General features: G+C 36.5%; 1 protein-coding gene across 1 annotated transcript in view; it reads left to right on the forward strand.

Annotated features, from left to right (window-relative positions):
• Positions 1 to 781: 781 nt before the first annotated feature.
• LOC149775164 (intraflagellar transport protein 22 homolog) overlaps positions 782 to 17,740 on the forward strand; it is a 33,187-nt gene continuing 16,228 nt past the window's right edge. The window contains exons 1-4 of the mRNA XM_089943433.1: positions 782 to 952; positions 3,729 to 3,811; positions 4,913 to 5,002; positions 8,912 to 9,010. Of these exons, the coding sequence (XP_089799559.1) occupies positions 914 to 952; positions 3,729 to 3,811; positions 4,913 to 5,002; positions 8,912 to 9,010 (311 nt within the window). The 5' untranslated portion in view covers positions 782 to 913. The remainder of the gene's footprint in view (positions 953 to 3,728; positions 3,812 to 4,912; positions 5,003 to 8,911; positions 9,011 to 17,740) is intronic.

A 17,740-nucleotide genomic window follows, 5' to 3' on the forward strand; every position in this document is an offset into this window, starting at 1 on the left:
TCCTATTTCAAGCTGAAAAAGTACGAGTCGTATGAAAATTTGTCAGTACATTTTTGACCCCCACATTTTTTATTTGACCCCCAGTTTTGACACCAAGGTTTTTTTTTGTACCCCTAATTTTACATCCCTGGGGGATACACTGCCGTCATTCATTAGATTATATAAAGACTTAATTTCGTCGTTAGAAATATTACTATGATATTGCTTTTTATGATTACCAGTTAATACCTCTTTTGTGATCGCGTATATATAAAAATCAAAATATGAAACACGTAAAAGATGATTTAAATCCGTTATAAAAAGGTTATATGGGTGACAAGTTTTGGGGTGACTTCTCCAACCAATTGGGGTGACTTCTCCAACCACTCTGGGGCGACTTCTCCAGATACGTTGGGGCGTTCTTTCTCCATGGGGCAACTTCTCCACATACCAACAACAACAGTTCGGGTTGTTTTTGTGCACAGGGGAGCAGTAATTTTTGATAGAAGCGTGTTTTGACCATGTACAATTTTTCACAAGTAAGATATCTAAATAAATGTCAGCCACATTACATCAAAGTAGCATTGAGGTATGCCAACATTCTCTCCGCTGTTCATTTTTCAAATGCAAACAACGTCACTCTCTGAAAAGTACAAAATAACTGGTAGGCGCCCTCAAATTATTCCTAGAGGCACTTTTTTAAAGATTTTACCGAGGTCTTCCGAATGTATTAACGGTAGATTGGTCTGTGAGTTTGTTTCTCCTCGGGTAGCCTCTGCATAACAAAGGGCAATTGGTTCTAGTAGGGAAGCAGTCTGTTGATGGAGGCACATTCCTAACCAACAATCTCCAACGACTCAGTCGACAGGGTGTTCTAAAACTTTATTTGAATATTGTTAAATTTGACTTATAATATTAGCCTCAGAATCTCATAATGTTTAAGGTTAAAGTTCTTATCTTAGGTCCATGTCAGGTGAGTCGGTAGTCCTACAATGTAAGACATAGCACATTATTTTTGTTTTCGTTACATTTCACGCAACATAAATATCCACAGGGGCTCGTTACAAAGAACATTTGGAGTATCCGTCCTTGAATCAAGGGATGGGGGTTCTAACCTGTATTGTTACAGGTTAGAACCCCCATCCCTTGATTCAAGGACGGATACTCCAAATGTTCTTTGTAACGAGCCCCAGTGCAAAATTATATGCCATAGATGACAGTAATGAATTTTTATAAACAATGCTAACTTTGCTAAATTTCAGAAAAGAATTGCCGATGATAACGATTTTTCTTTATCGCCATGGAACATGTTTCGGTCGTCACGATTAATTTATACCACAATGAACAAAAGTGTATGTCACTGTGGTCATATAAGTGTCTTTATTCAAATTAAATTAAATATGAATTATTGTTCCAAATTCTAATACTAAAATAGTTTAACGAACGTCCATTCACACTTAGTTGTTTAACCAAAGTCTATTCAATCCCGATTATTGTCCTACAACATAAGAAACCTCCCCTGATATTTGTTTTTTTTAGTTTGTCATCTTTCTGCCTCAATAACAGTGTGTTGCTTGCTCCAAGGTCAAATATCATTGGAATGAGAAGTCAGTTTTCAGGAATATCTCACACACTTGGGAGCCCATATCTGTGCTTTTCTACAAACTAAAGTCATATCTTTTTAGTCAGACTATAGTTATACTGATGTCTTTTTTCTGATAAATTCAAAAATTTTGACGGAAGCAAATTGACGTCTATTCAAGTTCTGTTGACCTACAATTAAGTTGGCTTTAATGCAGTGGATTTTGACAATGCTGAAATGAAATGAAGCTATTGAAACACTTTATTCAATATATAATTTTTATTTATTTCATTAAAGAAACATGCTTAAACTTAATTTTAGCATTCACGGCTTCCATCGCATCATGCAGCAGACATGTAACATCATGTCCCACCCAGTCACATTATCTTGACACCAGGCCAACCAGTCCTAACAATAACCTCTTAATGCTGAGCGCCAAGCAAGGCAGATGTTAGCACCATTTAAATAAGTCCTTGATATGATTTGGCTGGGGTTCGAACCTGAGACCTCCTGTACCCAATGCAGACACTCTAACCATTTAGGCCACCAGAGCAGTAAATATTTGTCATGACTGTAAGAAGTAAACAAGATGTTTACTAAATTTTGAGTTCAAAACCTAACCTTGCTTATGAGTTAGTGGAATTTTCCAGAAAATACTGTTATGTCATAGGTCAAGTGAAATATGTATAAATAAACAGTAAACAAATTATTTGTTCCTATTTTAAGATCAATAAATGGAATAAATTTAGTTGTGTTCAGATATATTTTGAGAGATTTATTTCTATAAATTATTCATTGGAATTGTTAGTTGTTAATTGAATGGATTAGCACATGATTTTTGGAATTATTGAGAACTCATTCAAAGACATTCTGGATTGCATCATTGTGGACAATCAAGATGTGGTATATCAGGACATTCAAGACTATTGGTATTAACTCAGAATATTCTGTACTTTTGGGCTTGTGATTGGACATTTAGGAATATTTGGGATTACATTCACAATACTGCAGGTGCTTCTTAATTTTCACTTTGTAACTTGGATAAATAAATTGTTGATTTTACTAAACTTGTTGGTTTTGCTTTTTTTCTCATACTTTAAAATGTAGAGTCATAACAATTTAAAATGTATTTGACATATAAAATCACACTGGCTGCTTTTTTCTGTAAGCTGTATTACTTCTGCATGTAAGAAGAATTAGAGATTAATCCCTGCACAGAACAGCAGTAAACATGGAAAAATAAATTGTATACTTTCAGAATCAAGTGATCTGACATAGAATGTCAAGCCTTCCATATAATTCCTATTTTCTTACATTCTAATTTGTTTGGGATAGCTATTTGTAACATTGGCCACAACATATGGGATATCGTTTGTGACATCATGACATAGTTTGTGACTTGGTGACATAGTTTGCATATAAGGGAAGTCATACCTGACATTCTGTTAATTACTTTTGGAAATCTTAAATGTGATTCCATTGCAAATTTGAATAAATGGTATGTCATCTGCATTTATAAAGAATGATGAGGTCTTTTACACATCAAAATATAATACGGAAATGAAGGTTTTTATTTTAGGATTTTAGAGCTGAGATCCCCATCAAGAGAAAGTGTTTACCATGAAGCACTTTTCAAAACTGTGTGCTGCTCAAAGCAGATTTGTACGCATTTCTGTGTGTCATTGAGCCTCTTCTTTCAAGATCAGATTGAAACTATGATAGTGTAAAAGAGAGAGGGTGAAGATTAAGTAAAGCAATTTTGTGTCCAAATTGTACCAGTCTAGTTAAATTGGATAGTAGACTGGCAGTATAAATCTTCCATTATAAGGAATTTCTGATAACAGCTGAACTTACAGAAATTCAGTTACCAGTCCACTCAATTGCTGATCACTCTTTGGGCCCAAAAGTTAAAATTCACCACCCAGAAACAGCTTTATTTTGTATGCTAAGCTGATTTTTTTATCGTGCCTGAAAAAAACTTGAAGAAAAATCAAAACAACTACTGGATTAACTTTTTGTATTGAAAGGTATAAAAGATTGTCATTGCTGTAATTTTGTCTTGTCTTTGTTAAAACTTGTCTCATTTTATTGCAGTCAAGTTCGGACATAAAATGCACTCAAGTTTGCACTAGTTGTTACAAATCTCTAATGAATATTGTAATTTCAGAGTGGGAAAACTACGATATCAAACTTTTTGGCAGATGCCACAGAAATATCAAGTGGAGAATACCACCCAACTCAAGGTGTCAGGTAATCTTGGTGAAAATATGCAGCTAGAATACATTTGTACCTTTTATGAAATTGTAAAAATGAAAAACTTCCATCAGACAGGAAGCCAGTTTATAGTCTGAGTTTAAATCTACAATAGTTAAATAGGAGTCAGATCCAGAATTTACAATAGGAGTCAGATCCAGACTGGCAAATTTCACAGTGTGGTCCTTTTTATTGTACACTGCGTTATCAAGTAGTAAATTCTATCATTATGTAAGAACTGTATTTTTTCTTTGCCATTTAAACTCCTGAAATGTTTTTTGCAAGTTATATTATCATTCATTACCTAACAACCCAAAACCCGCCCCCTCCCCCTCCCCCCAGGTGGCCAAGAGGTCTAAAGTGTTCACCTTACTGATCACTACCATCTCACCTCTGTCCACATGAGTTGAAATCTCGGCAAATGTTGATATGTGAAAACTTGCCAGGAGCTTCCCATGGTTGACACATGACATCCATCTGGTGACCCATCTAAATGTGCTTTCTCTCATATAGACACACATGACATCCATCTGGTGACCCATCTAGATGGGCCTTCCCTCATAGACATTCACAAGACATCCATCTGGTGACCCATCTAGATGTGCATTCCCTGATAGACATTCACATGACAGCCATCTGGTGACCCATCTAGATGTGCATTCTGTCATATAGACACATGACATCCATCTGGTGACCCATCTATATGTGCATTCTGTCATATAGACACATGACATCCATCTGGTGACCCATCTAGATGTGCATTCTGTCATATAGACACATGACATCCACCAGGTGACCCATCTAGATGTGCCTTCTTTCACCCACAACACACTGTACATCAGAAGTAGGATATCCGTTATTTTTATTATGCACTTTTTTCTTTTTATTGACAGGAAACAGTATGATAATATTATGTAGCTCTTGAAAATTTGATTTTGTCTTCTAAAACTTAACGTTGAGATCACTGACTGAATTTCTACTGAGAAAAATGAAATGACTGGTCTTCATGTGCTATGTCTGTATTACACAGAAAAAGTAATTTGCACTTTGTTGCAATGAAAGAACAAGAATTTCACAGAATTTTTTTTCTTTCTTCAGAATTTTGGAGTTTGAAGTGCAGAAACTGGGAGGTCGAGGAAGACAAAATGGAATTGAAGTTGAGCTTTGGGACTGCAGTGGTGATAGAAGGTTGTCAGTCTATCTTAATTAATGATAAAATTTGAGTGGTAGAACTTTTCATTAGCTAAGCTTTGGTTGTTTTTTAGTAAACAGAACATGACAATACAAAAGTGTTATTTTTTAATTATTGATTTTATCACATCTAGTACAAGGAAGTGTTGACAAAAAAGTACCCTACATGCTCTCTTATAATAATAATAATAATAATGAGGACTTTGTATAGCGCCTAATCTTTAGAAGCTCTAAGCACTTTACAACATTAGACAACACCTAGAACATAAAAAGAAACATATATAATGATATGATTACAAAAACAAACACCATGAAATTAGAAAACAAAAAACATGCTGAGAATATTTAAGCTAGGAAACATTATTAGGTCTTTAAGTTTGTTCTTGCAGTTGAAATAAGTGAATTTTGAGAGCACTCTTGAATGGCATCACTGTGTCTTGGTGTCAAAGTTCAGTGGGAAATTCATTCACCGTTGCTGGGCCCTGGTATGCAAAAGAATGCTGTCCATATGACTTTCTTGTCATAGTGGGAATAATGAGTATACGATTGTCAGAAGAGGAGTGTAAGTATCTTGCTGGTGTGTACACATGGGTGAGGTCAGATAGGTATGTTGGACTAGAGTCTGTCAGTGAAACGTAGCACAGAGAACAAATTTTGTGCTTGATTCTGGATCGAATGGATAGCCAGTGTTGGGTACAGAGCAGCAGGGAGGTGTGCTCTGATCATGGTACTCTAAGTATGATCCGAGCAGCTGTGTTTTGAAGTTTCTGGAGTAGATATTGAGATGATCCAGACAGAAATGAGTTGCAATAGTCCAGTCTTGAAAGTACTAATGAACACACAAGTGTTTTAGTGGCATCAACTGAAAGATATTTGCGAATGGAGCTGATGCCTCTCAGCTCAAGATATGCAGCCTTACATATGTTCATGACATGTTGGTGCAGTGAGAGAGTACTGTCCAGAGTAACACCAAGGTTTCGTACTGACTGTGTGAATTTAATGTTGGTGTTGCTGATATTTATTGTTTGAGGTAAAGGATGTGAATGAGAAAGTCTTTGTGTTGTGATCAGAATGGCCTCAGTTTTAACATCATTCATCTGCAGCTTGTTACATGTCATCCATGACTTCACATCAGAAATGCACCTCTCTACACCTTGGATGGTAGCATCAACTTCAGTTGGGTGGCTAGATTTGTATATTTGAGTGTCATCAGCGTACAATTGGTGAGACACTGGATGATGATCTATGACACTTGAGAGCAGCTGAGTGATAGAACGAAGAGAACAGGTCCAAGAACATACCCCTGTGGAACACCACAACATAGATCAACTGGGATGGAGTGTATTCCATTTGCAGACACAATTTGTGTCCTGTTGACCAAGTAGGACTTGAACCACAGTAAGGCTGTATCATGAATGCCAGATACATGCTGGAGACGGTGAAGTAATATATCATGGTCTATTGTGTCAAATGCTGCAGACAAATTAAGGATGGTGAGGACTGTAATCTCTCCACTATCCAAAGCAGAGACTACTTTTTAGAAGAGTAGTTTCAGTACTGAGGCAAGGGCGATATGCAGATTGTACATTGCTAAAAAGACTGTTTGAATTCAGATGAGATACAAGCTGGGATAGAACAACCTTTTCTAAGATTTTTGATATGAATGGGAGATTAGAAACTGGGTGGTAGTAGATTAGAAACTGGGCGGTAGTGTGAGTCCAACTGCAAATATCACAGACCCAAATCTGCATTTGCATTGTGCACTGGCAGGTCTGAGTCTGTGTAGTGTGTTGGGTGTAATCAGCAGAGCAGATGACCCTTTTTGCCAAAGTATTATGCAGTGACAGATCAGGGTCTGTGTTGTTTACAGCTGGACTCATCTTGTGCACAACTGTACATGTGACCTGTGTAGATATTGTATAGTCCCCGACCAATTCCTCTGCGCAAAAATCTTATCAAAGTCATGAATATGTGTAAAAGCAAGAATATTGTATACATTCACTTATCAGTTGAGATCAGCTGCAAACAGAATAGACCCTGATCTGCTGTTACATAATGTACTGGCAGATCAGATTTTATGTTGCTTCTTGTATTAATTACTCCTAACAAACTACATAGACCCAGATCTACCAGTGCATTTTGTTATGGCAGATCTGAGTCTATGCAGTTTACAGTTGAACATGATTTTTAAGTGAGTATAAAAGGTAATATTATTGCCAGGCATTGCTGCTATTAACGGATGCCATCCAGTACGCTTTTGGCGTCTCACATTACGTCTGATGCTTGCCTTTATATGGATTACACTTTTCTGGTATATAAAATGATAAAATGAAAACAATAAAAAGTCGCGTTTGTCATTTTTATTATTATCTCTTTGGGATTATTCTGAAAAGTAAGACTACCTAGTAAAAACAGCATAAGAGTTAATTTGCCAATTATGAATCTACATGTACATTTTTAATGTCCTATTTATAGTAAGTGCATGTGACCCAGTTCCAAGAAAACATGAGTTTCTTTAATTTTAAACTTGGCCTCAGAGATTCATTATATTGTACGGGCCAGTCTGTACTTTCAAAGAAAATGGTGCCAGATTTTATGTGAAACAGGCTTTATGGTTTGACTTGTGGATGAAATTCTTTGAGATGTTTTTCTTAAACTTCAAAACATTTCCAATCAGAATAAAGACATATCAGGAAGAATATAAGTGATGTAATACAGCCCACAGACAGATCATTTGCAGAATTTTTAGTTTTCATGATCATTTGACAAAAGTTAAACATGTGGACTAGTTAAAGTTAGTGTTGAATACAGATAATTTGTCAGTATGTTTGTATTCTGGTTCTAATCCAAATGGATTTTGCCAAGTCTTTTGACCTGCTGCAGAGCCAGACTTTTAGCAAAAATGTACATTTTTGATATGCTGTACTGTAATTAATGCATGTAATATAGAGATTGCACACTTTTTATGCTTTTATCCAATTACATTTGTTTGCCACTTATATTAACAAAAATTACACATATACCTCTCTTGAGGTTGGCATGTATGTCATAAAAAGATCTTTGCTAACTACAATAAACTGAATGATATGCTATGCTTTCATAAACAATTGATCTCCCTTGGTTGGCATTGCCCATTTATGGAGTTAGCTCCCTTTTTTCATTGTATAGTGAAATTGTAGGTAATCTGACTTGACTGTGTCTGGCAAATCTTGACTTAAGCCATTGTGCTACCAGATTGCTGGTCTTGACTTCCTTATATAGGCAGCCTGGTGGGATGTGATTTGCATATGACATAATGACTTACTTCATTTTTTGTTAAAAAGCAGAACTCTTAAAAATATTTCATAAAGCAAAACATTCACAAATTACTCAAAGTATAGAAAATGGAAGTCTTAAATCTGTCAGTTTAATATTAAATGTCTGGGCTGTAGAATTTAAGATGGGCTACCACTGGGCTATTGTCTTCTCAGGTTAATTCCTTTTTTGACTTTGGGCCACCTTTTTGTGATTGTGTTGTAATTTGCACAACTTGTACTGCAGGCTTTCAGATAGAAACATCAAAGCAAATAATATGAATAGGGATGACCTGTGATTACTTACCATGGTGTTAAACTGCTACATTGAACAGATATGAGTAAAAAATAAATTACTGAAATATTTTTGTGAAATATGATTATCACCTATGGAAGTATTGATTTCATTCACAGTTCAGCACAAGTATAGTACAGTAGAACCTGTCTGGAAAGACCACCCTGCATGATCAATGAAGTGGAGAAAATCAAATGTTTTATCGTTGGACATGAAAATCTTTCAAAAAAAGTCCTTGAAAATATGATTACGTAAGCTTTAGACTTTCCTTAATGGTGTCTGTGGTAATGGATTATTATTTTACTTATATATTTTCAGATTTGAGAGTTGTTGGCCTGGCATGGCAAAGGATGCTGGAGGAATTGTGTTTGTGTATAACCCAGATCAGCCTAACCATGACAAGGAGTTAGAACATTTGTAAGTGAACCATCTGTAAATCATTCAGTCAAGCATATCTTTATAATTAACCATATGTTTTTAATGTTTTGGATGGCAAAAATTTAATTACTTTTTCCAGTCCAAAAACATAAAAAAATATTTAATCCATTGTCTAAAAAAACAAACAAATGAAAAATCCAAGCTCAAACAACCAGCCCTACACATACAATATTAGGCTTTCCCATAAGTCATGCAGCAAAATAATCAAATTTTATATATACATTGATAAATAAAAACCAGTTGCAAAGTTCCATCAACTTTATTTTATTTCACAAGAAACTGCAAGCATTTTCAAAGACAAAAGATAAGCAAAATAATCTACTAGGTTTTTACCTCTTACCGTGAAAGTTATCATATCTCATACAGTACTCTACTGCCCATGAAATTCAACTAAAATAATTTGGACGGATCACACGGTTGGTCTTAAATAAAATTGAATCAAGATATGTTTATAGAAATCTTGGTTGTAAATTGCAGATGGTTAAAGCAATTATGTATTTTGATAGCAGTTGGGAGAGTAGAATGTTGGACCTAAATAGTAAAAAAGAGAACCAATGAATCAATTCCAGTTTGTATGAATAAGTACAGAAAGTTACTTAAGACTGAAAGAAACAAAATTACATTCCAATAATTATAAATTGATAACAAATATGTTAAATACATGGAAAAAGGATCTATTTGGTGCAGTGTTACTTTTTAAATTTGTTATTTACAGAGACTAATTCCTATTTAGTATTATCCAAAATGAAACTTTTCTCGATGAAGTCTTGAATTTCAATGGTTTTCAGTTTTGTAAAGGGTGACATATTCTTCTAATGTTTTCATGATTGCGATTTTTATTCTCTATGGATTAGTAATATTGATTTATATCAGTAGGGTTTTTAAATTTTTAGTAAAGTCAGCTGACTTGAAAAGTGAACTTGCCCTTGGGAAATTTGAATTTGCCCCAAACATAATTTTAATAGCAGCAATTACTTATCCTGCCTCTATTGCATAGCTAACCCATTTTCATGCAGAAAACTTACCATCCGTTTTGATGTGAATAGACACTCTCTCAATGGAGAAAAGTCAGTATGACCTTTTGCAAACCACTTTGTGTCACATGGTCATTCACAGATGGTAGGTACTACCTATTATCTTTTTTTGTGGACACCATAGATGTCTGCCAAAACCGTAACCAGAGAAATTATGCCTGTAGCAACTTACTGTCTTATGTGGTCTTCTGCAGTTTTTAATTATTCTCAGTGTTTCAACTGTCTGTTCCCTTTTATTTAGAATCCATATTGTAGCCTTGTCCCCTTTAGAACTTGGTTCTCTAAATGGCTTCTGAGGCTACCTTATATTTCATCTTTTAGGTGGACACACTTTTCTTACATATTCAAAAATACCCCAGTCCAATCTTCTGAAATTGAGGAAAAAGGTGCACACCCTTTGCAGAAAGGGGCAGTTGAGAGGGTCTTGAACAATCAGTCAATCTTCCTTGTCACTAATAAATCCTTGAAATTGTGAATTATACATGCTTGGCCAGTTTCTTTTGGAGGAATTTTTTGAGATGGAAACAATCTCCTCAATCTGGAATGGTCTTCATCCATTCAGTTGGGCAGTCTCCATTAACCTTCAGGATACTCACTTGCTCATCCCGATTTTTTCTTCCACACCACATATATCTCCATTTTTGCCTAGACCAGAATTTTTTCAATTTTGGTTTCTGCCATTCGGATTCTCTTCATGGATCATGGAGTGGTAGCGGCCTACCTCAGAATTCTGGGAACATCAGTTCTCGGGTATTTTGATGACCGTCTGATTCACAATGTCCAAGCTTAGTCCTTTTGCCAAGATCTGCTCTGCTCTTGGTTCACCATAACTCAATTGGGTCTCTTACCCAGCCTTGAAAAGTTGGAACTTGTTCCATATCAGGACTTTGTCTCTGTGGGGATGAACTTCCTCACAAACCAAACTTGTTCCATATCAGGACTTTGTCCATGTGAGGATGAACTTCCTCACAAACCAAACTTGGTCCATATCAGGACTTTGTCTATGTGGGGATGAACTTCCTCACAAACCAAACTTGGTCCATATCAGGACTTTGTCCATGTGGGGATGAACCTCCTCACAAATCAAACTTGGTCCGGGTTGCTCTAGATCAGGTAGATTGAATCCTGGCTCTCCAAGAGATGCTACAAACATAACCCTGTTATCTGCTCACCTTTCTTTCCCTACTCGGAACCTTGAACACTACTGTTGATTGGTTCCATAGGATGTCTCCATATGCATTCTGTACAGTTCCTAATTCTTGCAAGGTGGAAATCAGAGATTATCCGTTAACCCCAATCACCCTCTAGGACCGGATTTTCAATACCAGTTGCTTTGGTCAATGAAGTGAGACCTATTTCTGGTGGAGTTTCCCATGCATGCATCCGACCCCAACTCCTATGTGTTTGCTGATGTGTCAGAGTCTGATTGTGGTACTGATTTAGAGCCAGAGGGCATAATTCTCCATGGTTCTTGAACTATGGCCAGATTGTCCCTTCACTTCAACACCCAGGAAATTCAAGCAATATTTCTAGCATTGCATCAACAGAATTATAGGCTGATGTTATCATGGCCTCCTCAGACAACACTGCCACAGTAGTGTATCTGCAATTTCATGGAGGCACACATGCCTCTTCTCTTGCATGAAGGTCTGGAACCTCAGCATCTGGGCTGTCTAGAGAATTTTGCAATACAAGTTCACCACATCCTGGGCAAGATGATCATGGACACCTTGTCCAGAACAGACCGAGACACAGACTGATCTCTTCACAACTCAGTAACAGAGCCCCTGTTCTCCCTCTGGGGAAGACCCCTAGTATGCCAGCTTGTGACCAGGCTCAGTAACAACCTTTCCCTGTCATGGATTAGAGAACAATTGGTGCATTCAGCTTCCAGTGGGATCGCCTATTCGCATTTGCCTTCCCACCTTTTACTGACTGCCACCTCAAGTTCTGCAAAAAGTCACAACTTCCACTGCTTAGATCATCCTCATTGCCCCACTGTGGTCCCAGTGATCATCATTCACTGATCTTCTAGACCTGTTGATCGATCGACCCAGGTCTGTACCTCACAGAAGGGATCTCCTGTTGCAACACCCTCCTCTACAACCTCACACACAATCTCTACCTTCATGCCTGGCTTGTCTCTAGCAATCTCTCTCTGGCAGAAAAAGTTTTCAGGGCGAGTTGCCAGTTGCATCATTGAGGCCATTGAAGCTCTTATTATTCCAGGTGGAGAATCTTCTGTGATTAGTGCAGTATTAACATGTTTTTCTTATCTACCCCTCTATAATTTCCATTTCTGATTTTCTTTTGTGCCTTTTTCCACTGGGCTACTTAGCTGCTGTTTCCAACACACTTAAATTCTCTCAGGGCACACACTTCAGATTTGCACATTGTTGATCTGAAAAAGTAATTTGAGCTCCAGAGTCTCCCATTCTCTTACACCCAGATGGAATCTTTCTTGTGTTTATGGTCGATAACCTAACCCCATGTAAACCTTTGAGTGAAGCTTCCTTTCAAAACTTCACACTCAAACTGTGTTCCTACTTGCTCTAGTTTCTACAAGATGAAGAAGATTCATGCCTTGTCTATTGACACTGGCTGTATCTGGTTTACAGAACTGAACCCTACCATTAGGAGGTTGAGCACAACATCAGCAGGTTGAACCCTTCTATTAGGGAGGTAGAGCACTGCAGCAGCGAGTTATGCCTTCTGATTAGGGACGTGAAGCACTGCAAACATAGGTTGCACCCTCCCATTGTTGGAGGTTGATTACTGCAACAGTGTGTTGCTCCCTCCCATTAGGGAGGTAGAGCACTTCAACACGTCATGTTTTCTCTCTGTGGCCCATTGTTATGGCACAACATGTGGCTCAGAGAGACATCAACCTTCTATAGATGGACATATAGATGGTGACTCAGCTTCTCAGCTTTTGATCAGTTTGATGAGAGCATCTGCCTACCCACTGACAAATTCAGCTACGCAATAGCAGCAGGATAAGTAATTGCTATTAAAATGTAGTTTTTTGGGGGGTAAAATTCATTTTAGTTATGCAATACTTATCAGCTGCTATTGCCGAATGCCCTCTTCTCATGCCACTATCATGTCTGTGCAATTGTCATCTCTGAAAAAGACAACAGGTGATATCTATCTTCTGCACATGACCATGTGGCATAGAGTGGTGTGCAAAAGGTCATACTGAACATTCTCCACTCTGTTGGAGGATGTATTCACTTTGATGGGTTGGTGAGTTTTCTGCACAAAAATAGGTTAGCCATGCAATAGTAGAAGGTAAGTATTACACAATTAAAGTTTGTTTTACTTCCAAAAAACTACATATTCCAACATGAGTAAAAAATATGATAAAATATAGTATGGGATAGTTTAAGGAAATTCCTTGTTTTTATTCCTAGATGAAACAGTAGACTCATCTGTTGCAATACATGCTAGACTGTTTCTGATGATTTATTTATGCTCATAGCTGAAGGATTTGTCAGTAGTTTTTTTATCCATTTAAATATTTGTCAAGCAGTATGTATATAGTGGTTAAAGCATCTGCTTTGGATGCAGGAGGTTGTGGGTTCGATCCCCAGCCGAGTCATACCAAAGACTTACAAAAATGGTATTAACAGCTGCTTTGCTAGGCACTCAGCATTAACAGGTTAGTGTCAGGACTGGTCGGCCTGGTGTCAGGATAGTGGGACTGGGTGGGACATTATGCTACATGTCTGCGGCATGATCCCCAGTGCTAGACATCACTTTAAAATTTCCACACTGCAGACATATTGATATGATTGAATTTTTTTTAAAGCTACATTAAAATTCCAAAACACCCAGACACACACATGCAGTACGTATATATCATTCTCTTGTAATTATCACATAAATAACAGACCACAAACACCACTTGTGGGTCTTACATTTTTGGTACATTGTTCACACGTTGAATGAAATTGTCAGAGTGGTTAATCATGGGAGATGAGTGCTTTTTATTTCCCAAACACATATGTCAATGAATCTTAGAAGTTATATTTTTAACAATTAACACCTACTCATCTTGAAATTGGCGACTTACATAATACAGATCTTTGATAAGCCAATTGTTTAGAGTCAGCATGTTCACAAACTGCCCGTGGCTAAGTTGCAACCAGGAGATCGACAAATCCCAGATATTATGGTTAAAATCTAACTAATAACTGATAAGTTAAAATATACCTCCATTTCTCCAAATAAATTAGGAACACTTTTCGTAATATCTCAACCCATTTCATTTCATTTTTCTTCCTGTGCATATCCTAGAGAGTGTCAGTTTATCTCCCTTGGGAACATGTCCAAGAAATTGTCTTTTTATCTCACTTGGGAACATATCCCAGAGATAACCTTTTTATACCTCATGGTAACATATCCTAGAGGTTGCATTTTTTATGTCGCTTGATAACATATCTGGGAGATTGCCTTTTTATCTCCCTTGGTAATCTTAGAGATTACATTTATATCTGTCATGGTAACATATCCTCAGAGATTATTTTCATTTCCAAAGCATAAATCAAGCTGTTCTAAATATTCAACCAAACATAATGTATATAAGCAGTTTGTGTGGAGTGTTCCTTGTGAAATTTAACTTAGTTTGCATTTAATATTTGTTATGTTACTATGGAAACAAAGTGTATCGTGAGTTGTATATATTGATTGAGTGTGCTGGACTGTAGTATACTAAAATTAGTAGTATAAAATTTGAGTGTACAAAACCTTAGAGTACTTTTCATTAAGAGGTTTGCATAAGCGAGGGATTGGGGATATGTCATCCCTTGATGACTCGTGTTCAATAAACATTCATAATTACACACCTTTATAAGCATACGTGATTACACACTTATATAAGCATAGATAATTACACACATCAATAAGCATACATAATTACACTTCAATAAGCATACAAAATTACACACTTATAGCCAATCAAAATTACACACTTCTATAAGCATACAAAATTACACACTTTTATAACCAATCAAAATTACACACTTCTATAAGCATACAGAATTACACACTTTTATAACCAATCAAAATTACACACTTCTATAAGCATACAAAATTACACACTTTTATAACCAATCAAAATTACACACTTCTATAAGCATACAAAATTACACACTTCAATAAGCATACATAATTACACACTTCAATGAGCATACAAAATTACAAACTTCAATAAGCATGCAAAATTACACACTAAAATAAGCATACAAAATTACACACTTCTATAAGCATACATCATTACACACGTCAATAAGCGAGGTCGTGGGTTCGATCCCCAGCTGAGTCATACCAAAGACTTATAAGAATGGTACTAACAGCTGCCTCGTTTGGGGCTCAGCATTAACAGGTTAGTGTTAGGACTGGTCAGCCTGGTGTCAGGATAATCTGACTGGGTGGGACATCATGCTACATGTCTGCAGATTGATGCCTCAATGCTAGACATCACTATAAACTGCCACACTGCAGACATCATAGCGATATGACCGAAAAATTGTTAAAGCTATATTAAAAATCCAAATTAAACACACACACACGTGACAGAACTATGAAACCTGGATTGTGCTTACTTTCTGCTAAACACTAGACATACATATGTATCAGAACTATCAAACCTGGATTGTGTTTACTTTCCACTAAACACTGTAAATACGTGTGTATGCCACATGAATCGCTAAACCTCGTTGTAATGATAAGAGCATACAAATAAAATACTTAATGATGTTAAGCTATGTAGTGGTCTCTAATATTTGCTTGTGGATTGTGCTTATTTTCTGCTAAACTCTTGAGGCCATCTTTTTTATCCTAATTTGATCAGAATATAGGTATATATCATCAAGATCTCATATGTATTTGAATATGAGCAAGATCCATGCATATTAATGAGGTAATCTTGCATCTGATTGGCTGAGTTTGTTACTATCTGGTGGCCATATTTCTGATCAGACTTTTGGTCAGCCTTGGAATATATGCTTGTAATGTCGCCCTCTTAGTAAGAGGGGTTGTTAATTGGATTTGGCTGGCGTTATCTGGAGGATGACCTCCCTCGATATTATAGTCCGGCGGGAGTGAAAGAAGACTGGAATTTCAACAGAAAACTGAGTGAGAATACTGGGAAGAAATAAAGCAATACGAGCCCCCTTTGACAAGAAAATAACATTTAATCAGAACCATTTAATAATGGTAATTCCAATTCAAGTTAGATTATTTCAGTAGAATTTTACAGGTGTGTCCAATTTGGATTTATTTCATCATCATAACAATAGGTGAAAAGAGCGCAATGTCTACAGTTGATGTGCATCACCTTTCTTCCTTTTGACCATATATCAACATCTAGTTCATCCTTCCTATGCTCTATGCTTTGCTCCTTCATGGAATTCCTGGTCCTTTTAGTCTGACCTTGTCCTTCTTTTCCTCAGACTTCTGTCTCCAGACTGTCTCATCTCTCTCTCAGAAAGCTGTTCCTTAAAGGACAAAATTACCCCATAATTCCTGTATATTCCACTCTCTAAGACGTATATAAAATTTCTCCACATTATTCAGAGCATGTGGACTATCCACACACTGCGTAAATTCTGACTTAGTACTGTAGGACATTGAACTCGCTTCCAGTGGCGGGTCTTAAATTACCACATGAGCGTCTATTGAAAACTACCATATTCTTTTACATGCTACTACATGTTCAATTACTATTGCATGAAATTTTCAAATTGTAACTCACATTAATCCTTAACCTACAAGATTATTCAAACATTACAAAATCAGATATAATTAGGTAAGTATCGTTAACTCATGATAATCTGTATCGTCCTAACAAACAAAGGAATTTATTTTATATAACCCTATGAAATCCTACACATATGAACATTTTTTGGATTGCATGCAATCAATTCTACCAATGAACTAATAACTGTAAAATTAAAAGGTAAATTGCATAACAATTCTAGCATCAACACTTTCCATGAAATTGAATAAAACAAATTGCATAACAACTCTAGCATCAACACATTTCCATGAAATTGAATATAATAAATTGCATAACAACTCTAGCATCAACACATTTCCATGACTTGAATAAACGATACATAATATGGAAACCTAGTCATAGTAAACACATTTTCATAAAATAAACAATCAAATAATAGAATGTTACTAAAATTGCATACCTTATTGCTGTTCTTTCAGAACTTGTGCATCCTAGCACTAATTCTTTTTACAAGACGGCCACCTGTTCCCTTTCTTGTTTAAAGAGGAAAATCACTAATCTCTTTATGCTTTCCTTGGAGTCGAGACTTTCCTGTTCCAGGAGATTTTCAGACTAAAGAATTTAGACTAAGGTCATCACTTTAAAGCCTGATTGCTCTAAAGTGTACGCCTTGATTTATTCTGCCCAATTATAGGCAGCGGTCCCTAATATTTCCCAAAGAAATAATTCCTTTCATCAGGTTTAGACAGTTCAGGATCTGTTTATGACAGTGAGTGACAATTTCCCTTGAAAAAAATGATAAGTTGACATAGGTTCCTACTAAGTGGTTAGGGTTGGCAGCTCAATTGTTTACTTTCTAAGGACTGTGTTAAGATACCCTGGTCAATTTCACTGAATTGGAATGCTGCCCCTTTGAAGTTTACACTGACATAG

This window comes from Sinohyriopsis cumingii, chromosome 19, assembly GCF_028554795.1.
Source record: "Sinohyriopsis cumingii isolate HCF-2022 chromosome 19, ASM2855479v2, whole genome shotgun sequence".
Lineage (NCBI taxonomy): Eukaryota > Metazoa > Mollusca > Bivalvia > Unionida > Unionidae > Sinohyriopsis > Sinohyriopsis cumingii.